Source organism: Scardinius erythrophthalmus (genome assembly GCF_964197995.2).
Source record: "Scardinius erythrophthalmus genome assembly, chromosome: 18".
NCBI lineage: Eukaryota > Metazoa > Chordata > Actinopteri > Cypriniformes > Leuciscidae > Scardinius > Scardinius erythrophthalmus.
In genome coordinates this window covers 19,235,375-19,259,608 of record NC_138238.1, presented here as the reverse complement: position 1 = coordinate 19,259,608, position 24,234 = coordinate 19,235,375, and the positions used below count along the sequence as shown (strand labels likewise).

At 35.7% G+C, this 24,234-nt stretch overlaps 3 protein-coding genes across 3 annotated transcripts; 1 reads left to right on the top strand and 2 right to left on the bottom strand.

The window, feature by feature from the left end:
• On the bottom strand, positions 1–2,732 carry ifit10 (interferon-induced protein with tetratricopeptide repeats 10). Its single transcript, XM_081393302.1, has 2 exons — positions 2,657–2,732; positions 1–2,138 (listed from the first exon to the last, which is right to left on the bottom strand). The coding sequence occupies exons 1-2, from the start codon at positions 2,662–2,664 to the stop codon at positions 704–706; spliced, it is 1,443 nt and encodes a 480-aa protein (XP_081249428.1). The 5' UTR covers positions 2,665–2,732; the 3' UTR covers positions 1–703.
• A 486-nt stretch (positions 2,733–3,218) lies between these two features.
• ifit9 (interferon-induced protein with tetratricopeptide repeats 9) lies at positions 3,219–7,243 on the bottom strand. The gene is made up of 2 exons (XM_081393303.1): positions 6,690–7,243; positions 3,219–6,060 (listed from the first exon to the last, which is right to left on the bottom strand). The coding sequence occupies exons 1-2, from the start codon at positions 6,692–6,694 to the stop codon at positions 4,662–4,664; spliced, it is 1,404 nt and encodes a 467-aa protein (XP_081249429.1). The 5' UTR covers positions 6,695–7,243; the 3' UTR covers positions 3,219–4,661.
• A 733-nt stretch (positions 7,244–7,976) lies between these two features.
• On the top strand, positions 7,977–9,154 carry ch25h (cholesterol 25-hydroxylase). The gene has a single exon (XM_081392528.1). The coding sequence runs from the start codon at positions 7,999–8,001 to the stop codon at positions 8,758–8,760; it is 762 nt and encodes a 253-aa protein (XP_081248654.1). The 5' UTR covers positions 7,977–7,998; the 3' UTR covers positions 8,761–9,154.
• Positions 9,155–24,234: the final 15,080 nt, after the last annotated feature.

The following is a 24,234-nucleotide window of genomic DNA, read 5'->3' as shown; positions in this document are numbered from 1 at the left end:
ATACATTATGAATTTTATTTTATTTCAACTTTCAAACTCTTAGTTTAAAGTGCCTTTTGAATAAAGTATGACAGTTTATAAGTAGCCTATGACATAATGTTTAATATTTTACAACTATGTTGGGCCTTTGTTAGTCAAATCTTAAAACATACAATATATTGTATATATATATATATTCTGACAATATTTTTCTTAATCTCCTTTATACAGTCATAAATATTCATAAAGTGCCATTTCTACCAGAAAGACTCAGGAGAATAAATACTGTGACAATTATACTTTTATTAACAGCCCAGCAAGCAATAAAGTTCTTTGGCGTAGGCCCCGTCCGTAGCTTGCAATCTGAGGGTCCGGACTCTGCATATCCTGCCTGAAGACAAAGGCAGGGGCGCAGCCGACCCCCTGTGAGGTATGGGAAGGGACCATCCTGGTGGTGGTGGGGAGGATGGAGGGAAGGATCCGTCTTGGAGGTGGTGGGGAGGATGGAGGTGAATGGAAGCGTCAGCATTTGCAAACTCAAACGTGTGTAAGTAGGCTACCAATCTTTTATACCACGAGTATTAGAATGTGATTGGATAGATGAGAAGGTAAAGTGACATAACAATTGAGTCTTCCCGGCAGAACTTATGCTAAAGCTTTCATTTCATGAAGCACACACAAATGCATATTGCATAATTGTGTAATCATATAATTTGTGATGACTTTACTGTAAGGACAGCCTGAGTGCACAAAGGTTACTGAGGAACTCATCTTTGTCTTCATAACTCAGAGCTTTCTCATAGCACTCAATGGCTTGACGTGTCTCTCCTTTTTCCTTATGAAGGAACCCTAGTATCCCATAAGCCTCCCCTTCCTGCGATTTTCTCCGAATCCGTTTCTCAGCGATACACTTCAAATTTTTGCCGCCTCTCTTCCCTTCGATTGAATTGGGGCTCATCTTCAGACATTTCATGTAGTGTTTGATAGCTAATGGCTCACATTTGTGGCAATGTAGCTGGAATTCAGCATAATAAAAATGAACCACATGCAAATTATCGTTTTTCTCTTCAGCTGTTTTGAAAGTGACCTGAAACAGCTCCTCAGCCCGAGGCATGTCATGATTCTCTCCGTACAGCAGCGCTAGGTCGCTCATTGCAGAAACGAAGGAGGTCGTCAGGCTTGTAGCCTTTTCTAAATGGTAGATGCATTGATCACGAATCTGTTGAATTCTTGAACCCTTGGCATGGTGACTTTGTTCCTGCAGAAGTTGGATTTTCTTCTGCTTATAGCAGAGAGCCAACTGATGATGTATGAAACTTGAATTGGGTGAGTGTTCAAGTGCTCGCTTCAACAGAGTGATCGACCTGTCCGTAGACCCTTGATTCCTGAAGAATTTCCCAACATATCGGTTTACATGTGGGTGATCTGGAGATCTTTCTAAAGCCTTTTCTACCCACCTTTCAGCTTCTTTGTTCTTCTTGTAAACAATCAGTCGCAAGCTTAAGAGGACCTTGAGAACGTCGTCATCTGGATTCTTGTCAATGGCCCGTCTCAGTTGCTTGATTGTTGGCGAATCCTCCGAAGTGCACTCCATACTCTCAAATTCGGTGCGATACAGAGCAATGGCATAACCAGCGTTCCACTCGCCTTCATCTGGTTCCAATTCTAAAGCCTTCCTGAAACATTCTTTGGCTCTGTTGTAATATTTCTGTGAGAACTTAAGAAAAGTCCATCCCTTCTCACCAAGCACCTCTGGAACAGATGAAGCCTCTTTTGGAAATGTTTCGTTTATCTTCTGAAGCTTCATCAGGTAACTTTCACACTCTGTGTAGTTCTTCATGTGGTAGTTTAACCAGGCAAGGTTTCCATAAGTTACAATCAGAGTCTTGTGAAATTCATCCCTTTGGCATTCTATGTGGAGCTCCACGGATGTCATGAGGTTGTTATGTGCCTCCTCGTGAAACCCCATTAGGAATTGGACATATGCCAAAGCACTGTAAGTTCGGGCAAGTCTTTCTTTCTTTCCAAAGTCCATTTTAATCTGTTCCTGCAGTCTATTGAGAACATCCTTTAGATCTATATCATCTTTTATCAGAGCCCAGGTGAAGTGACATTCCAGCTGGTGAAGTTTTGTTCTCAAAGTTCTCTCAGGTTCCATACTGAAAAAACGAAAAGTAAATTCCCATATGGAAAGATATTCAAAATATGCAAAAACTTTCCAAAAATAGATATAGATAGAGATCTAATATCGATTTTAAAGTATATTATTTGTAGTTACTTGTATTTTCTCATGTATTTTGGCTATTTTTATTCATATATTTTTTATTTAAATATATTTCTTTTCACCAAAAATTGGAAATTTTCTTGTCCCTTAAAGTACATTTTACACTTTGGCATTTTAGGGCTTAAGCAAACTATATTTTCAATTTGCAAAAGTATATGCTGTTTACAGATATGTATCATAAATTTGAAATAAATAAATGGGTTACTTATTATGGCATCAATATAAAATCAAAAGTCAAAGTCATCTTTATTTAGATAGCGCTTTTTACAATATTGTTGCATCTTTACAGTGATAACAGGAAAACAATGCAACAATACGTAGCCTAAATAAATAACTTTTCTTAAAAATTGTGTAGGCCAACTGCAAAACCTTTGTAATTGTAGACATATTTACCTCAACATCGACGTCTGTGCGATAAATGTTTCAGAAGTCTGATGAGGATAGTGCGTGCAGGCTTTATTGTCTTCTCCAAGAAATGGGAGGGTCAAACTCAGAATAGAAACTGAAACCTTGGCTGAATACATTTGGAAAGAGAGAGCTAAAGGCTGCCTCAGGCGATGTGTGATATTTGCTAGTTAAATAAAGGATGGTCTAAACCATTCTCTCAGTCCTCTGGTATCTGGTGTCATGCTTTTTCTACATATCTAATTCTCTCATTTACTGTCATGTTCAGCTATAGATATGAGGCTTAACAGATATCAGAAAGTAACAGATTTAAAGGCAAAATATTTTTGGATTAAAATATAAAAAAAAACACTAAAACAATATATTTTGTTGACTTTTGTACTTGCATTATCCCAAATATTTCCTACAATGTTTAAATCCAGAGAAATCAGCTATTTTAACCGTAACCGTAAGTGTAACGGCCCGTGTCATTGCATCGCCTGTCAATGATGTCATATCCATGCTATACCCTTGATTTTTCGTAGAAACCAAGGAAACAACAAAGACGCTTTATATGTTATGCATTTTATTAGACAGGTTAGCATCTATGGATACTTTCATAGACAGAAAACAATTCATTGTTATATAGTTCAATGCAGAAGTCATATTGTTTAAATCGCTTGATTTACCGCAAGTAACATGTTTGTACCATGCTTTAGAGACAACACTATTTTGTCAAGTGGCTAACATAGCATAATCAGAAAGAGCTTTATTTGTAGTTTTCTCCACCATACAATATATTTTTACAATGAATTGCATTCCATTTAGCAACACAAGCCATGCAGCTTTTTTTAATATGATATTCTAATATCGATCTAGCTTACTGCAATGTGCAACAAGTGTCTCATACCAGCCACAAAGCTAGTGCACATGAGTCACGTTATAACAACTTTCACCACACTCAAACATATTTTAGATTGTTTTGACCAACTAAAACAGCACTGAATCACTCTTGTTCACCCAGTACACCTCAGATTTTAAGTACAATTTGGAATTGTGTCACATGCAGAAGTATCTCCCTACTTATCCCTAAAACACAACGTAATTGAAGTGCAAAATTAAAAAATACTGGTAAAACACCTATAATTTTTTTTTTTTTTTTAAATACGGAAAATTCTGTTAAATTAATACAGTACATTGTGCCCAATTTTTATGGATTTTTTAGAGTGCACTTTACTGTAACAAAGTTCTAATTCTTGATAATAAAATATTATTTAATCATAACTTTGATCATAAAATATGCACAAAAAACAAAGCAAAAGGGGCGGCAGAGGCTGACTTATATATGTGTAATAAAAACAGCAACGAGTCTCTGGCTCTCAGCCCTGCTCTGCTTCCACAGTAACACTAGGCCTGACTATTCATGCTAGTAATGCTAGGCCTGAATATTAAAGTGACTTTATTCTGATTATAAACTAAGAATTACATTATTGATGCTGTTAAAGCTCCCTCAGGACATTGATGATAACGACACACCAACAAGACATTTCACCAGAAGTTTTCCAGCTAGCTTATATAATTGCGGAAGTTCTTAAGAACGTTCTGTGCATTTTGTCAATTGTAATTTACTTTGTGTTTTAGTTTCCTGATCCCAATGTTCCAGATATGTATTTTTAGATTGTTTGATAATTTCGTTTATTTTGATGTTTGAGTGAGAAGCAGTGCCGGTCTGAGATTGGTTAGTGTCAGTAGAGTAAGTCGGGTTAGTAAGACTAAGTAATGTTTGATTCTTTTTTAAATTTTATTTCTGCTATTTTGTACTGTTCTAGCTTATGACATTGTGTCCTGCAAATATTGTTAGCTCTTATGAATAGTGTGCAATGTTCTTTATTTGTTGCTTTGGATAAAAGCATCTGATAAATAAATGTAAATGAATAAGTAAATATTAGTAGCCTTATATTTTTTTGATAAATATATTATGGACAAGCAAGAAATTAGTTAAGATTTCAGTGCCTTAGCACAAGTTTTTTGACAGCTCCTCATTATGAGTAGTGTTGCTGCTGGGCAAAGTCTCCTTTGCTTGCGTCTCCTGCTTGTCTTCAGAAGATATGAAGGCCAAAATCTCAGATGCTTCTCTGACTTTCTTCTTGGCCTTGAGATTCCTCTCTGCTATCAGTCTGAGCTTCTTGCCAGCTTGTTTCCTTTCATAGGTGTTGGCTGGAATCATATATGCTGCTTTGAACTGACCGACTGCTTTGTCTTCATTCTTTTTCTTGTAAAGCAAGAACGAACCATAGCATGTGTGGCAGTGCTGCTTATCAGACTCACTGAGAGCTTTGTCATCTATCAGGCTGCTAAAGATCTTCTCTGCCTTTCCAAGTTGCCGGTTCTCACCATATGCCGTTGCTAAATTCACTTTGCCATAAATATTGCTAGGCTTCAGCTCTACAGCCTTTGAGAAGTGATGAATACATTCAGCCACCTTAGAGGCTTTTTGAGCCTCAGGAATGTGCCTCCCGGCCCTCCTCTCCTCAGACATCTGAATAAGCTGTTGTTTATGGCAAAGGCCAATTTGATGGTGCAGAAAGGAGGAGTTTGGAGCTAGCTCTACTGCCATCTTGAGGACAGACAGTGACTCTTCAATGGATCCCTCGGCCCTGAAGTATTTGGCAACGTATCTGGTTACTTGTGGAACACCAGGAGACATCCGGAGGGCCGCTTTTATAAGGTTCTGGGCTTCCTGTCTTCTTGACCTCTGGAGTTTCAGAGCCAAAAGTACCATGATCTCAGTGTTTGTGGGATCCAGGCTGAGAGCTTTTCTAAGCTGTTGGGTGACTGTCCCAGTGTCTTCTGCTTTGTTTATGCCGTCTATCCTGTAAAGCACTATTGCGTAGCCCACATTAAACAAAATGTTGTCTGGTTCTGCCTCAAGAGCCTTAGAGAAACTCTCTTTTGCTTGCTCATAGAATGTTCCTCCAAGTCTCAGAAAGCTCCAGGCTTTCTCACCATGTACTACAGGCAAGCTGCAGGAGTAATCTGATGAACCCGTTATGTCCTTGCAGATACTTTTCACTTTGTTCAAGTAATCGTCTGCATCATTTAGCCTCTGTAAGTGATAGTGCACCCATGCAAAGCTGGAGAATGTCACCAGGAACGCAGTTTCCTTTTGCTTGTCTTCCTTTAATGCCAATTCAGCCTTCTGAAGGTAGTCCAGCGCAGTCTCGGTTTTACCCTCCAAGTGGCTAATAAAAGCCAGAAGGTTGAAATACGTGGCATGGTACTTTTGTGGAAAAAATTTGACCCTGTCATGGAGTTTGTCTGGTAAGCTGTTCAAATCCCTTATGTCTGATTTTTCTACACCCCACGTAAAAAGACACTCCAGCTGCCTGAGCTTTGCTTCCATGTTTTCGTGGCTGGAGACATGAGAAAAAGAAATAAACAATCTCTTCATAACTGAATTTGTTAGGATTAACAATAGCATATGTGCTCATATTATTTTGCAAAACTAATTTAGATATGCTAAAGATATAATGGTAACACTTTACAATAAGGTTCATTAGTTAACATTAGTTAACTACCTTAGTTAACATGAACTAAGAACAATACTTCTTTAGCATTTATTAATCATAGTAAATATTAACTTTAACATTTACTAATATGTTATTAAAATCAAAGGGTGTATTTGTTAACATTAGTTAATGCACTGTGAACTAACATGAAGAAACAATGAACAGCTGTTTTTTTTATTATTATTAATTAAATTAACAAAGATTAATACTGTAACAAATTACAAAAACATTAACTAATGTTAACTAATGAACATTAGGCTATTGCAAAGTGTTACCGATATAATAACTAGGATATATAGGCCTATAATAATCGAAAAACATAGAAATTAGGCTATATGTTGACATTCTGCTATTCGGTCTTTCGTAGACGTGTTTTAGACAGCATTATTTTATTAGCACATGCAAATGCAACAGGATACATTTTAACTACACGTTTAGTTTATAAATGTTTCAATAGGTGCTTCTCCTCCTACCTCATTTCACGAGGATGTGTTCTTTTCTGTTGAAACTGCTAGCCTTCTGAAAGATTCGATGTCACGAAAACGAAAGCAAAAAAAGAGAGAGATAAGTTTCGCTTTCGTGATACGCTGTAAAAGAAGATGTGTTGTTCTAAATCACTTTTGATTTTTTTATACGTCATTAACCCATAATTACGGTAGCCTATATTGTTTATTTATTTTTCGGTCATCTTGTTGAATTAATGAATGATAGGCCTACTATGAAACATAAAAATGTATGATATCCAAGTGATTTCTATAAATCTAAAATAGAAATCACTTGCATATCATACATTTTTATTTTTCATAGTAGCCTATACACTGCAATTTTTTCCCTGTATTATGCAATGCAATAGCCTATGTGTAATTATTTTATCATAAGTATAAACTCAACTTAATAAATTACATTCTCGCATTTAGTGGCCTATATTTTTAATGTGCTGTGTAGTTTTAGCTAACTAGCCTATAGTAGGCTATTTGTCTGTCTGTCTGTCTGTCTGTCTGTCTGTCTGTCTGTGTCTTTCCATTACACATTTTTCACAAGCACACTGTCGTGTGTGACAACTCCAAATGACGTAGCAAAAATCTTGACTCGTTTCAGCATCTGCAGTAGCCTGTTATAAACAGCAGGTGGCGGTGTTACATGGTAAAACTGAAATAACTGTCCCACTGTTCAATTGCTACTCCTCTAGGTAGGCTACTCTATAAACGTTAAGGTGACGCACGGAAATTTTAAATTCATATTTTCGTAGGATAAATGAATATTTTGCCAGGTTTACAGTACAAAAGTGTGGAATATGAATATGAAGTGGGACTGGGCGATATTTACTCCTTGCGCTGCTTTCTAAACAGAATAACTGGTTGTGCCATTGACTAATCGTAAGTTCGTTTACAGGTTCTGAATTTTAACTTACTCGTTTTGTTTGTTTCGCTATTATGTCTGCACTGTGATTTAAATACACTGTCTTTCCATCCTCGTTTTCAATTATACAATTGTTGTAGTAAACCATTTTTTTGTATAAAAAAAAGTAGTTTTCAGTCTCTACAGCATTTCAGGATTTTATATTTATAAATTATGGTTTATCATTACCTATCTGATTAATATATGAGCTACGCAGATAGCCTCTCTTAGATCTTCACACACACACACTGCCACAAAATTTCCTGGAAATTCCAACAGGAAGAACCATTTAGGGCAGAGAGCGTAAAGGGGCGGGTCTTTTATACTACATATAAGCTCCACAGAAGCCATGTGCTGCCATTCAGACATAGAACTGCCAAAGAAATGAACATGTTTGAATTACAGCACATCTGGGGCTGCATTATGCAGTACGAGGCCATGCTAAGGTCTCCATATTTCCCTGTGCTCTTCTCTTTTACAGTCTACATGAGCTTCTGCCTGCCTTTTGTCATTCTGGATGCCCTGTCTCCTAGGGTAGCACTGATAAGGAGATACAAGATTCAACAGAAAACCAACGTGTCTTGGACTATGATTTGGAGCTGCCTCGCGCTCTCCCTCTACAACCATGCAGTGTACATCTTCCCGCTGAGCGTCCTGAACTGGTACTGGAGACCCGTCAGCTACCCAGCGATGGCACCTGGGGTCCTGCGAGTCATCTGGGACCTCGCTGCCTGCCTGCTTCTCTTTGACTTCCAGTACTTTGTATGGCATCTTCTGCATCACAAAGTACCCTGGCTCTACCGCACTTTCCACAAGGTGCATCACAAATACACGTCCACCTTCGCCCTGGCCACTGAGTACTCAGGAGCTTGGGAGACTCTGTCTTTGGGTTTCTTCGCTGCAGTGAATCCCATGTTACTGGGGGTTCATCCTATGACAGAGATGCTTTTCCATATGCTGAACATGTGGTTGTCAGTTGAGGACCACTGTGGCTATGACCTGCCATGGGCGACACACAGACTGGTGCCTTTTGGACTGTATGGAGGAGCTCCACACCATGATGTCCACCATCAGAAGTTCAAGTCCAACTACGCTCCATACTTCACTCACTGGGACAAGCTCTTTGGGACACTGCACTCTGAATGAACTGAATAACTGGAACAAGCTACATGAACTGATTTCATTTGTCTTTTTTGTAAAAAGTGCATTATCATTCTATGAATGAATACCTTTGACTCTAAAACTGTTATAAAAGTTGCATTATTATAAGTTTATGTGTTAAATTAATGAAAGTGTCTATTTATTGAACATCTGTATTTAAGTCTGACTGTAAGAAAAATGATAAGAGATATGAAAATGCTATGTGTATGGACTATATGAAGCACATTTGTTAACCTCAACCTGCTTTTTATTTATTTTTATTATTATTTTTAAAGCCTGTTTTGATACTAAATGTTTTGGAACATGAAATATGTGTGGATCATGAAGAACAGATTTTACGAAACTAACGGAAATAAAACTATGAAGTAAATACTATAAATACAGTGTTTGTGTTTACTTTCATTTTGCACAGTAAGAATACTTTAATAAAAATGTTTATAGCGCAGTTCTATGAGTAAAGTCTGAATAAAGTGAAAATAAAGATAATAAAGGGAAGAGACGTTAGAGAATAAATAGAGAATAATAGAGAATAAAAAGAAGTTGGCCAAAATAACTCAACATTAAAAACACTTAGTATTAATAACTTCAGTTAAGACACCATAGTCCTAGAAATTGTGGCACTGGAACTGTTTATATCACCAGACATAAAAAAATATATATATATTTTATCAGATTCCATACATTTTAATTTTGCTACAAAGAAATTCCCAGTGACGCAAAGAAGATGCATACCTTAAAAGACTAAAATGGTACTTTCTGAAATGATAAACATCAGTGACTGAGTCGTAATTTTCCTCACATTAACTCCAGATCCCGCTCATATCCCTAGACGGTGAACGTACATCCTGAAAAAGACAATGGAGAATTTCCCAAGTCAAGTGAGAATTCCCATAACTTCCATGGTTCCCGTCATACACTTGACTTCCTAGCATTTTTTTTTTGCCTTTGATTATTAGGTAGATGGAGTTAATATTTAGTATTTGATCGGATAATAAATGGATGGCCCCAAACAGTATTTGGATACCTTTACACACATAGATTTTTAACTAAGGTTAAAGTGTCCAATTACTTTATCTGGGCCATTGAATATAGAGTATTATTTTTTACTTGCTTCTAATCCATCTGTTTTCCATGTAAACAGTGCCACTTTAATGTTCTCACACCTTTTTTTTGGCATGTATAAGCATTAAGCAGTCACATTTTTTTATCAGCAGAATTTCCAATCAGCCTTGTGGAACCTGTTCATCTTCATACATGCTTTTCTGCCCTGTTCTTCTAGCGGCCTGTGAAATACCCTTTAACTAACTGGCTACCTTGTACACTCCTTAGAAAGCGTTTCATGTGGGAAGAAGACTTTGAATGCTTTAAAGTTTATGACTCACCAAGAATTTCAGAGGAAATAGCAGGTTTATACAGCATGTACACCTGTCAAGATTATCATCACTGTAAACTCTTGATTTCAGTTACCTGAAACAGATCTCAATGCATGTGATCATGTTTATTTATCATACAAAAATAGAAATACAAGCATTATTAGATTGAATTTTGGTGGACCTGTATATGTCATTCAGTGATTTAATGTTAATATGCTTACATATTTGAACTGTTAAAATCTGTTTTAGCTGTAAAATGTTCTATTAATAACATAATGGACGGACTAAAGTTCATCAGATTAGCTTTTCCAGCATTGGTGGCCAATAATAACAGACAGAGCATGGGGTTACAAACACAAAGATAAAGCACAATTACTGAAACACACATAAAAGGAAATTAATACCAACATTTATTGAATAACATAATAAAACAGAAAACACCCTGATACACATGAATGATAAAAAATAAGAAAGAAAGGCTTTTTTTTAATTATTCTTCTAACTAAATGTGATGTGTGCGCAGAATTTCTCAGAATGCCCCTTTCCCCATGAATGAGGGGGTTTCATATTTTTTACTTCAACAATATCAACAATATTTTATTGTAAATGTATGATACAGACACATAATTAAGTGCTAACAAACATTTTGAAAAGGTATACATTCTTTTTCATTTAAAAGCTCTTAAAGTGTAGTTTACTGCTAATTGTTTTCAATACACAACAACATTAACAAATTAAAACGTACAATAGAATACATGGTTTGAAATAGTATTTTATAGGTGTAGTGTAAAAAATTATGAATAGGCCTACTCAATAAAAAAATTAAAAAGTCTACAATATAAAAGAAAAGAGATAACTGGCCCTATGTCTTGTCTGATATCTGTATCTGTATAGACCCAGGTGTGTGGTTTTCAGACGTATGGGGTACTCTGACGTAAGGTCGCACATCCTTTTTAGAAGACAAAACCCCGAGCTTTCTGAAAAAAAAAAAAGATAAAATCAGTTCTGATTACTTATCAGAGAAAGTGAAACTGTAAAATTAATATGCCAAATGCGTGTGAAAAGTTTGATGCTTCTAGCACCAACAGTCACTGAGTCTGCTACATGACACATTTCAAAATTCAGGCAGAAACGGACAGCTATTCTTATTCAAAGTGTCCAAGAGATGATAAAAGTGAAAGAGGAAAGACAACAAGAAGAAACCGCAAAAAAATGAGAGTATGCTAAAAATTCAGTTTCCTCTGAGCACAAAACACCATCCTTATTAATCATGAAACTTGCATAATACTTAGAGAACAAAAGGTTGGACTTTGATCTTGCCTTAGGGGATGCTGAATCAAAACGACACATTGTGCAACTTCCTGTGCAAGTACAGACAGACAGAGTTCTGTAAAAGTAGATCTGGCTTCTACTCGATTTTCTTTTTTTTTTTTCTTTGGTTCCAAGCTGTGGACACAAAGAAATGCATTCTAAAAAATGTTTTGATTTTGACATTTAGACATAGCCAAACACATACTTAGGTTACAATTGCGTTGTGTTTCCTATACATGTACTGTATAAGGGATGTTAATGTTGACCAAGATTCGTCAGGCAATAGGTTCAACCCAAGCTAATGTTAAAGCATAGATAAGAAGCAAAAATTCAGCTAAATGTCTCGTGTCCCTGCCAAAAATTTAAATATTTTATTTTAATTAATGACAGTGCATGCATCCTGACAAAGTTTGTAAATACATGAATATGATATTCGTATGTTCCATCTAAGAGGTCTTTGGCTTGATAAAGGTTAGTGTCCCCTTATCTAATGTGTACAGTGATGCTGAAAGAGCAAACATCTCTCACATTTTCCACTGTAAGATAGGGATCGTTGATGGGTAATGGGTAAAGATTCCCCTGAATCTGGTTATGTGACTTGCAGAAAATGTCAGAACAGAATTCTTGAGTATTGGGGTTTTGTTGTGGGCAGGAAACATAACTTAAAGACCACAGGGGAAAACACTGGTTCTCAGCCAAACTCCTACTAAACTGTGGTTTGATCTGATGAAAAACCAAAAGTTTTCTACATTAAATACTTGAGGAAAATGAAGACGGACATAAAACAGCGGTTTTCAGATTGTGCAGTGAGGGTAATTTTTTAATAGAAATAAGGTTTAAGGTTTTTGCTCAGACAATAATCAATCGTCTGTGTAATGTCCTTGCATAAGGGGGTTTCCAGAATCAGGAGCAACTTGCCTCAGGCATTTTTGGGCTATAAAGTAGACAGCCGTGTTTTATTCAGCTCATTTCCTGTGAATGTGCAAAATATCTGATTTATCAGCCAAAAACCAATACCAGTTAACCAGCAACATACCGGGCTGTTTCGTACAGCTAAAATAACTAGAAGTGGCTGAAACCAGAAGTCTTGCACATTCAGGTTAAAAATGGCTGCATTCGCTCTTGTGTTAAAAATTTCAGCCAGGGAATGTTCAAGTTCTGTGAGGAGACAATTATCACCACATGTCTGACTGTCATCCAGGTCCTTATTGTGAAATGTGGAACTTGTGACGTGAGCAAGGTGAATCATCATGCTTCTGTACAAAAAAAAAAATGTAATCCGCCAAAAGTCTGCATTGTAATTGAAAGTGCTCCAGCACACTTTTTTATTATTTTTTTTTTACAAATTTCCACGCCCGAGGACATTTCACTTGCTCTAATTTGGCAGCATATCAGCAACAGCAAATCAAGTTTCTACAGGCAGTTTATTCATGTAAAAAAATGTAATTTTGTGGACTGATTGACGGAGGTATCAACTGTAAAATGTTTAAACATGTTTAATTGTCAAATTATTCCAATTCTGTGTAATGAAAAAACACTTTCACTGAAAACTTTGTTGAGAAACATTTGACCCTTTTAAAATTTATGAGTATTGTAAAAGGATGCTTTGAGCCATATCAAAACAGACAGCATTCCTAGGACAAGCAAATGCAGATGCAATGGATAAAGTAGTGTTTAAATTGCACAACAGATGAACCCGGAGAATGGCAGTCTGATCCTAAGATATTCACACAAATATCAGAGCCCACTTTGTGCATTTTTCATGCTTAGTGAGCACTGTCACAACACAATTCTTTAGTGAAGTCTAGGCCTACTAAAAAGATGTAGGCCATGCCAAATCTTTAATGAACTCCATACACCAGCTGTTCATTGTGAAGGATTAGAGTTTCCCAGGATGCCATCATCATCATAAATGCGTCATAGCTGTCAATTCTATATACAATATGAACCAACACATTTTAAGGAATGTTTATTTCTATATCTCGCAATCATTATTGTATTGCATTATAGTGCATTGCATTATACTGGCTGTTTTGCTCCCAACAATGAAAAATACAGAGCACTGATCATACAACTAAGAAATTAAATTTAATCTAAATAAGTCATAGTTTGTTACACTGTTATAAAAATGTCATTACTGATGTATTACATCAGAATTTCATCTTACTTTTTGACCGTATAAAAAAAAAAATCATGTTTTTGCTCAGTTTGGGCCTCTAAATAAAACTGAGGTACTCCATAGTCTCACTACAGTCATGTGAAAAAGAAAGTACGCCCTTTTTGAATTCTATGGTTTTACGTATCAGGACATTATAAAAAATTAAATTTAGGTAAATACAACCCAGATGAACAACAACACATACCATATTACACCGTGTCATTATTTATTTAACAAAAACTGGGCCAAAATGGAGATGCCATGTGAGAAAAACTAAGTGCACCCTTACTGCTTCCACAGGAATTAACAGGGTAAGTAACAGTCAAGCGCTGCTAATCAAATGCTCTTGATTAATTGATCATCTTCAAGTGTGATCACCTCTATAAAAGCAGAGGTTTTGGCAGTTTGCAGGTCTGGAGCCTTCAGGTGTGTGTTAACACAATGTGAGGAAGGACATCAGCAATGGAAAAAGTGGAAAAGTGGAAAACATTCAAGACAGTTGCCAATCTTCCCAGGAATGGACGTCCCAGCAAATTCACCCCTAGGTCAGACCGTGTACTGCTAAGAGAAACTGCAAAGAAACCCAAGAACTACACCTCAAACTCTACAGGCCTCAGCTGACATGTTAAATGTTAAAGTTCATGACAGTACAATTAGAAAAAGACAGGACAAGTGTGGCTTGTTTGGAAGGGATGCCAGGAGAAAGCCTCTTCTCTCTAAAAAGAACTTGGCAGCACAGCTTAGGTTTGCAAAGTTGCATCAGATGTGTTTTGCTTTTTTGTTTTTTAATTAATTTATGAAGCCACTGTAAACTTTATCGGTAGGCCACATATGTTATATTACAATACTACTATATTTTGTGCAGGCAATTAGCTTGTTTTGTTGTAAATAAAAAGAGAGACTGAGACTGTCACTGCTAAATACCTATGAGTAGGCCTGTTGTGGTATTGCGCCATGTTTCTCACTGACAAGCCCCCATCCATAAACTCAGGCTCAGGCTCAAAGAAAATTCCGAGATTCCAACTAGTTATTTATGACTTTGGCATTCGTGTGCGTTCAACTCGTACAGTAAATACGATCTTTCCGATATGACTTGAACACACTATAATTTCACATCAATTTTGATTGGATGTTTGGAATGAGAAAAGGTGTGTCCGGCAAGCCGAGTCTCTCCTAAGGATTTGGAGAGAGAGTCGTATACCGCTTTCGCTGTAATTGCTGTCTTTATCTTAGATTATTAATGGATTATTTGTAATGTTTTTAGGCATTTACATTTTACACGCAGTAACTAAAAACACTTTTCATGAAATTGCTTAATACTGTGCCAGTCTAAAAAGAAGATAAGGCTATTGTCACGGAGTCACCAGATCAGCACGCTCCACCCACTCGTTCACTTTCCCTGGAATTATGATTCACTGCACCTGCACATCATCAACAGCACACACTATAGAGAGGCACTTCTCCTTCACTTCCTTGTCTGGTCCTGTTCTTACGTACACTTACAGATATATACCTACCGATACCTACCCGTGTATACTTGCCTCAAGGATTCCTTTACCGAACTCCATCTTCTATGATCCGTCATCTGCCTGCCGCCTGCCACATCCTCTTCGACAATCTACAATCAAGTAACCAAGATTAACACTCAGCTAAGTTCTTCAATCAACTCTGATTCTCTACTACATACTCACCAGTCTCAATTGCTGTCCCACTCTGTGCCTCTGCTCAATAAAGACCTTGTTAATATACTTATTTACCTGTCTGTTTCCTTCTGTTCCGTGACAGCTACAGTATATTTAGATCAGTAAAGTGATGTCAGTATTTTTTTAGATAATTTTTTATTTTTATTTTTTAAATGCACAATATAACATGAAAGTCTTCATGAAAACAAAATAACCATTTTTAATGGAATATCAGTGTTTATTATAAATTATCCATGCACTTTTTTTTTTGTTATTTTTTTTTTTATCATGTGCCCTCATAATGTTTAATCAAAATAATTCCCAATGACATCTCTAAAAAAAAAAGCATATAGCTTTTTTAGGTTTGGAACTGCACACACAGACCAGCCACTGGTCATGTGACTGGTCATGAGATCCAAACAGCACTTGATCACTGGATTTACAGAAATTTTTATTTCACAAACGCTATCATTATTTGAATCTTTAACCTAATACATTTACTTGAAGTACCCCCTGAAATTCTAAGTTAATAAGTTAGGTCAATAATAAGTTAATAACAATAATAAAAATGAAGTTCATGGTTCTCTGATGTCAATTAATGGTCACATGACATGTGCAGGTAAACAAATTAAAATATTTTATTTTAATATTTTTATTTTTTTAATGCTTTAACTGATAGCTTTTTTATTATTATTCAACTTATGAACCCCTGCTCCATCACGAACTCCAGTTTGGGATGCCCTGAAGTAATGTAATAATGAACTTCATGTTGTTAACGAATGGAATTGTCTTTCTCTTGGTATTTTTATATCAATATGGTACAAGATTATCCTACTCGGATCAATGTGATAAACTAGGTAAAAAAAAAAAAAAATTAGGTGATAAATTAGGTCAAAAAGTAATCTAAAAGTAATCAAAATGTAGCCTATTGGATTACGTTTACTAACTACAATTTTTGTCATGTAATTTGGAATTAGTAACCGACTACAATTTGTTAGTAGGCTAATCTACCCAGCACTGGCTATTAATAGGACCTACCTACAATAGTGGAAAATAAAAATAGCAAACAGTTATACAGGTGAAACACTGAAACACTGAGGCTGCAGATCAGTGTAGCGCATGGGCAGACAAAGGCATGCACTAATGGCAGGTTAAGTGGGACATGCTTTGGACCGTGTCCACTAGCGGATTTTCAAATCACTGAAAAATAAGGACTGTTTGATCATGCCACAGAAGCAGAGTTTGCGCTTAGTCAACCTGGAAGCCTACTTATAGTTTGTCTCTGCGTTTCATTAAACTGGAATAAGGGAACATTTTTAAACCTCAAATAAATGACTTTACCTTTTAATATAAGTGTGGATCTAATGCACTCCTGAGGTAAATGCCTTCTGCAGTCAGTAAAATGCCAGCAAAAATAAACACTTTTCTTTAGGAAGGAAATGGCAAGTTGAGAAACGAAGGAAATTCAAAAGGGGAACCTAATGACTGGCAAGCCACAAATGAAAATGGAAAACAATGAGAGTGAGGTGGAACAGCCTTGAGCTTTTAACCCCAATGGAATCTATAAATATAGCGTGGGTGACTTGAAAACAACAAGATATTACACCCAGTTTAATTAAAATACAACACTAAACCAAAATTCTGAAACACTCCTTAACTGACATATATTGAGTGTTGTCAGCACTAGGGCCAGCTATTTTTACTTTCACAGAGAATAATCACTGTATTGGTCATACTGAAGTCAGTGCTGTGCAGTGGTGTTCTGAAATGAGGAGGCAAAGTCCTCACAGCTTTTTAAAATTTATATATATATAAAGTTTTTTTATATATATGACATGAAAAATGTATGTCCAAGTAAACCGGTAAAACTGGTTAAATAAACATTAAATCAAAAAAAGAGAGAAACCAACTACAATATTTAGTTTATATATTAACTATGTAATTAATGTTATATTTCAAGGATCAAATCAAGTATAAATCACATCAAGTTTGTTTTTCTTTAAGCATTTTTACATTCATTCCAAAATAATAACTAAAGGCAATAACAATTTAACCTAGGCCTATATATTTTATTTGTGAACTGATGTTCAGCTGTTCTTTTTAATAGTCAACTTATTTTCATTAGTCATCAAGCTCGGTAAACACTGGTCACAGACATGGAGATAACAGACACGGACCTTTAATTTCCCCAATTGCTCACTAAAAAAACCCCACAGTCATCATGTTTTTTCAGGTCATTTCGAGTTTGATTTTGATGTGACATAAAGCGGTGGTATGAGTGAGTTTTTTACTTACTTTTTAATTAGTCATCGCATTAATGCCGTAATTTTGTTAATTCAGACCGATTCGTAAATCGTGCATGATAATGAGAGAAGGAATTTTTATGATTGGATATGATCGCACTAACCAATCATGTTCAATCATAAAAAAGTAATATACAATCATATAGCACAATGGAGGCATTGCCTCCACTCATGTGACTTTCCCCCATTCATTGTCAATTACGCTGTTGGACAGCATTGCCTTAAAAAAACAAGTGATTTATACACATTTTATACATTTTGTACACATTTGCATGGTTTTATTTTTGTAATATGGATCACTGTCTCATCCAATTTTTTGAGGAGGCACTGCCTCCCTTGCCTCCTCAGAGAAAATGCCCCTGACTGAAGTGTGATGCTTACTATGAACTCACTCCATGACCAAACATCATTTCAGGGTTGGATCATGACATGAAAGGGCCCTGGGGCCAATTTTCCATCTGGGCCCCTGGTGTTCATTGTCCAATGGCCTTATCCGACATTTTTTGTCATTGTTGATGGGGCCCTCTGTACCACCCTGGACCCTCAGGCCCCTGTTAGTCATTGGAACATCTGTAATACCATGGGGCCAGTTGCATAAACATAGCTCCTTAATTAAGACTGAACTAGTCTAAGAACTAGTCTGACTAACTAGAAATTAGTTAGGGCTAATCGGTCTTACTTTTCTGATACAAATTTGATCTACCTGTTCATGTAACGGACTTACAAAGAATATTAATAAAATAGAGAAATAGAAAAATGTAACCTTCCCACATTCGTCTTGAAGGGAGAAAAAAATTATTACTAACTTATAAGACTATTCTAAGCATTTTATGCAAAATTCTACTAGTATAGCTTTTCACAGTGCAAGGCTTGTTAAAATGATTGAAACCATTTTGCAGCTGTGGAGGATTTTTTCTCTACAAGTTAATGAGATTGACATGTGTAATGATAAAAACCCACAATAATCCCCTGTAACTGTTAATGTGACCTGTCAGTTCAATGTCAGTAGGCTACATACCAAGTCTTGTATATCTAACGTTTTTTTGTAGACACATATCCTACAGACATAAAGGGGAAATCATGTAACACTTAAATTGAGGTGTGGTCCAACAAAAATAATTCTGCAATAAACCTTCAGATAAAATACTGTGGTTGAAAGTTAAGACAGGCATGTGAAAGCAGCAGTCAGTCAGCAGTCTGCTTAAAGAGGTTTTTATTTCAAAATATGAATGTAGGGTGTGATAGGGTTCATGTAACATCACCCAGGCCAAAAACTTCCATTTAACGTTGTTTTTTTTTTTTTTTTTTTTTGTCAACCTTTAGCAACCTTTAATCTTTAACTGCAGAAAAACAGAATCTGTTGTGGCCTTATTAAAAAACAACTTATTTGTCATGTTTCTTAATTACCAGTACAAATATTCCATCACTTATGTGACAAACACAATACGGGGATTAATTAGGGTTAGAGTAGCAAACTGAACTAGAACACTATATATTATGGAGACTTCAACACATCGAGTCTGAATCTTTTATGATTCTTTTAACTGATTAAAGGAATGAATCAAACTTTCCAATAGTTTATTAGACTACAAATTTCCATTCAAGATATGTAATAACCAATGTCTGCGAACAAACAACCCACTCCAACCCATACTCTCTCCATCATTCACTCTGACTGTCAACCTGGTTATATTGAATTTATGTACATCTTGTGTCACTATAAAACCTAATTTACTCATTAATTTATTTATAATTATTACTGGTTTCCCCGTATTGTTTTATGTTATCACACAACACACCTTGTATTACTCATGTACATCTGTGTCAAACGACCCAAACTGACTTAAAGGGCAATTTACACGACACCATTTTAAACTAAAAACATTCAAAAAAAATTACAATTTTACACGTTCACACGAGGGGGGCCTGAAAATGCAAACTTTTGAAAACGGGTTTCAAAGTGCAAGTTTTTGAAAACGATACCTTTGATCGTCTCCGTGTAAACTACAAAAACTTGAATTTGTGAAAACAGTGACGTCTTGCGCATTACGTGTTCAGTCTATGGGCACATAGTGTTTCTTAAAAAGTGGCATCGCCAACTACTGGCCTGGCAGCATAATACAGCATTTTAGTAATTTTCACGGATCCGTGTGAACAGGGATCGTTTTGACAATGGTGTCGTCTGTAAGCAAAATATGCAACAAATATTTTTTCCTGTTTTTAGTACATTGTTGTTGTGTAAACGTATCATTTGTATCACCTTAATTCCCTTGACGAAGAGCCAATATTTTCCATTGACTATGGATTAATGCTGAAAATAAGCTCTGTGAGCAACAAAAGTTTAGGACTCCTAAACATCTCGTTCACTAAACTAATCTTCACAAATGAACACCAACTGACTTTGGGATGAAAGCTGTTTGGCATTCAGAACACTGCTAAAGATAATTGCTTTCTAAAAGACATATTCATTCACAGAAGTTATCATGCATTGAATCTGAGTTTTAGAAATGTGCTTCAATACATATTATAATAAAAAAGAGACAGAAAGAGACAAGCTTAAAGCTGAATGGTTGATGGAGTGTAAATAATATCAATATGACTCAATGCTTCCTTGTACAAACTTGTTCTTCTTGAGACTTGCATTCTGATGCCAATAGGAGACATAAAGCTTATCACACATATCATGATTCGCACTGCTTACTCAGTTCATGGCCTTCTGGTGTGATTTACTAGATCTCACATCGAAGTATAGTGCTATTGAGAAATCTAATGTTGAGGCCTGTTTGGCAATGGAGATGACAGTTCACAGGAAAGAGAGTTCCAGCAAAAATAACAAAAGTGATCAACAACAACATTCATTTCTGAGATAAAGCAACGGATCCAAGATTATCATAACAGTCTGATACTCTGCATGTGGTCTTATTTTTGGACACAAAATCTCCTGAAATCGTTTAATTCATTTTTGCTTCTTTTCAAAGGTGAAGTGTGCATTTATTTTTCATTATGGATGCACAATCTGTACCGATATTGGTCAATATCAGATAGTTTTTTTTATCTATTGCTGTCTGTCAACAGTTGATCTCATTTCTCTTTTTTTAATAGATTACCATTGCGTTACAGTTAATCTTTAAATACTAATAATTTAACAATACTGTTAAATATCATTCAAAATTCATTTCTCAGAATTATTGTAAATTATAATGTTGTGATGCCTTGTAGAATTAAAATGGTTGACAATATCTGCCATAACATGAATTATAATCTTATTGGTATCAGCAAAATTTAAAGGCTATTGTTCATATCTAGTTAAAATACTTTCACCTATCTCAGCTTAATATGCAGAAACAACTAAACCATTCATAAAATTATTCCCTCACAATTGTTTGAAAAAAAACAACAACAACAAAAAAAAAACGGTGGAGCTATCTAAACATTTCTCTATTTGTTTGAATGTATGGATTAGCATTAGTCTACAATTGAAACTGTGGCATGTGGTTTGCCTAAACATAATCAAATAATGTGCCACTGGACATTATATTTTGGCAATATCGTAATGTTCTAAATTTAAATACATTTGGAATACCCTTTTTTTCAAGACTTTTTTCCACATGAAGGGAACCGCAATGTAAGGCAGAAACAGAGGGGAAATCAAGCAGATGTACATAATGACCACATAATAGGTGAATACACTAATGTCTTCCGTCTCTAATATTTTCCTTCCGATGAGTGCGATAAGAGCTCAGTTTATTTTTGTATGCGAAGTTTAAAGAGAATAGTCAGAGTAACACGATGTGTGCCCTGAAACAAAATAAATTGTTTTTGTTTATGTATTTGTGTATTCGATGAGTGTGTGATGTCAATTTTTTTTCTCTGGCATATTTTTCACGGGTAGTTTGTGGTGTCTTGAAACATGCCACGACCACATTCATGAGTTTCCTGCTTGTGTAGACCACAGATCATCTAGGTCAAATGATTATTAAGAATTACAAATGTGTAATATTTACAAATGTTTAAAACATAAAAAAAAAAATTAAGATTTGGAATGGGGGGGAAAAAAGACTGCAAGTAAAGTCGTGGATTAACCACATTTAGGCTAATTATGATTATCAGATTTTCACACTTTTCTCAAAAACACTCATTTCAATTGTATGAAAAACTACAATCAAATTGATCAAATAGTAGCCTACACATACAATGAATTAATGTTAACTATTTTTAAAACATAATTGTGTTGAGAAAATATCTCAGATAGGCCTACGAAGGGTGAATGCAGCGCCCCTTTGAGAGTATCTGCAGTGTGTTGATCCACGTGACAAAGCGAAACTGTGGAAAGTAAAACGCCTTTCGTCATGTTCAACCACCTCGAGGGGAAAGTCCATGACGTGTCCGCTTTCTATTCAAGGTTTCCTTTTCACAATTCACATCGTGATGAAATACGCGGAAACAACATATGATGGCAAGTTAAACAAGTCAAACGAACATCTGCACTAAAAAAAAAAACCATTAAGTGCGCTATTACTGATTTATGAAGATGTTTGGTGTCATTTTGGTTAATTGGTTAATTTTGTTGGAGAGACCGGAGCTAGCTGCTACATATCAATAACTTGGCAATTCAGGCACTGAGTCTTCTAAAAACTTCAATATCACAGTATTTTTTACATTTAACATTTTAAATGTTATAAATGTATGTTGTAAATGTATACAATTTATTAATTACACTACTGATTGGGCTGTGTGGCTGTTCCATTGTAGCCTACATGACAACTTAAAAAGTGTGACAACATGCCCTGCTATGATTTTTATTTTATTTTATTTAAAAAAAAAAAGGTCAATGTATTTTCAGTGAACTTTATCTTTTTTCTTTGACAATAGCACTGGAAAATGACATTTAAGATATATGGCTATACAGGAATATTTTTTACTTTGTGGGGAGATTTTTTTTTTGCCAGGAAAACAGCTTATAAATAATATTGAATATGAATATATGAATGCAGAGAGTTTTTGGGGAGTGTTTTGTTTAGGGGTATAGGGTAAGGGGATATAATATACAGTTTGTCAGTAAAAACATCATTATTGAAACCCAACGTTCAAATTATGTGTGTGTGTGTGTGTGTGTGTGTGTGTGTGTGTATATATACTTGTTTTTATGATTTACACAAATCTGTATGCTGACATGGGTATTACACTGTTATTACAATGTAAACATAGTTTATGAGGACATTTCCTGAGTCATCATGATTCAAAAGGCTTAAAAACATACTAAACAATGTTTTATTAAAAATTTCAAAATGCAGAAAGTTTTCTGTGATAGATAGGTTTAGTGTAGGGGAATATAATATACAGTTTGTACAGTATAAAAGCCATTACGCCTATGGAATGTAGTAAAAAATGATAGGTGCAACAACATGTATGTGCTTATTTCTATATTTCTTTATTCCATCATTAAGAAGTTGCTTGAGTATCCTCACTGTCAACACTATTGATTTCTGCTTAAAATAATAGCCACAAGGGGGCAAAACAGGAATGGATGCAGTGAGTGGACATGAGTATTTGACAGCTTATGAGTATTTGAACTTTGGTTAAAAAAAAAAATATTAGGAGACAGGAAACCAGTATGCAGGCATTTTTCCATTTGGTTAGCTAACTGAATTTATTGCTTGCAATGCATACAGACATGTGGGGAAAAAACTCCCTCTGTCTCTGCATCCTTCCCTTTTAGTCTCTATTTTCATCTCTCACGCACTTTCAAGTTTTAAAGAGTTGAATCATCAATGGGGAGTTTCTAAGCACGAAATAGCACATTGAGGATTGTGAGATTGAGGAACAGTGATAATGCACAGCATTGCATGCTACTGTCATAAGGCATTCCAGAGCTGCTTGTGAGTAGATGCTTGTTGATGCTAGGTGTCCAATAAGACGCAGGCTGGACTCCATTAAGAGCACAGCTGCTTTGCCATTTTCGGTCAAAGCACAATCCAAATGAGCAGAGGTTTTATCCACCGCCCAGTAGCAAACTCTTCTACATGCTGCTAATAGGCTCTGTCAATATCAAGCTCAGCTCATCCAAAAACAAAAAAAGTGGTCATTATTTACTCACACCCATGTTGTTTCAAATCTGTGTCATATTTGTTATCTGCGAAACATAAAAGAAGATATTTAGAAGAATGTTTCAAATGTTTTTGTCCATACAATCAAAGTAAAAGAGGTCCAAAACAACACTGGACTCAATTGACTTTTGTTTTACTGGCAAAAGAATAGAGACGTTTTTCAGTAGCATGTTATTTTACAATCCATTGTAAATTCTGCATGTACATATGATGTACTTATTATAACAATTACAATAACTGAGTACAATTACAATAACTGGGTACAATTACAATAACTGGGTACTAACCCAGTTATTGTAATTAACTGAACCTAACCCTGAACCTACCCCTAAACCTGACCTTAACCCAAAACGTACTTAAATTGCCAGTACTTTCTTGGCTAACTACACTGTACGTACACTGTAAGCACATACTGTATAATATAATGTGAACAATTTTTCAAAATAAGAATGTCATACAGATTAGGAACACTGGAGTGAGCTTAATTTTTGGGTGAACTGTCCCTTTAATGCCCAGATTTATTGA

Bases quoted from the DNA above. Each gene is read 5' to 3' on its own strand.
- ch25h (XM_081392528.1), top strand. From the start codon at position 7,999: ATGAACATGTTTGAATTACAGCACATCTGGGGCTGCATTATGCAGTAC.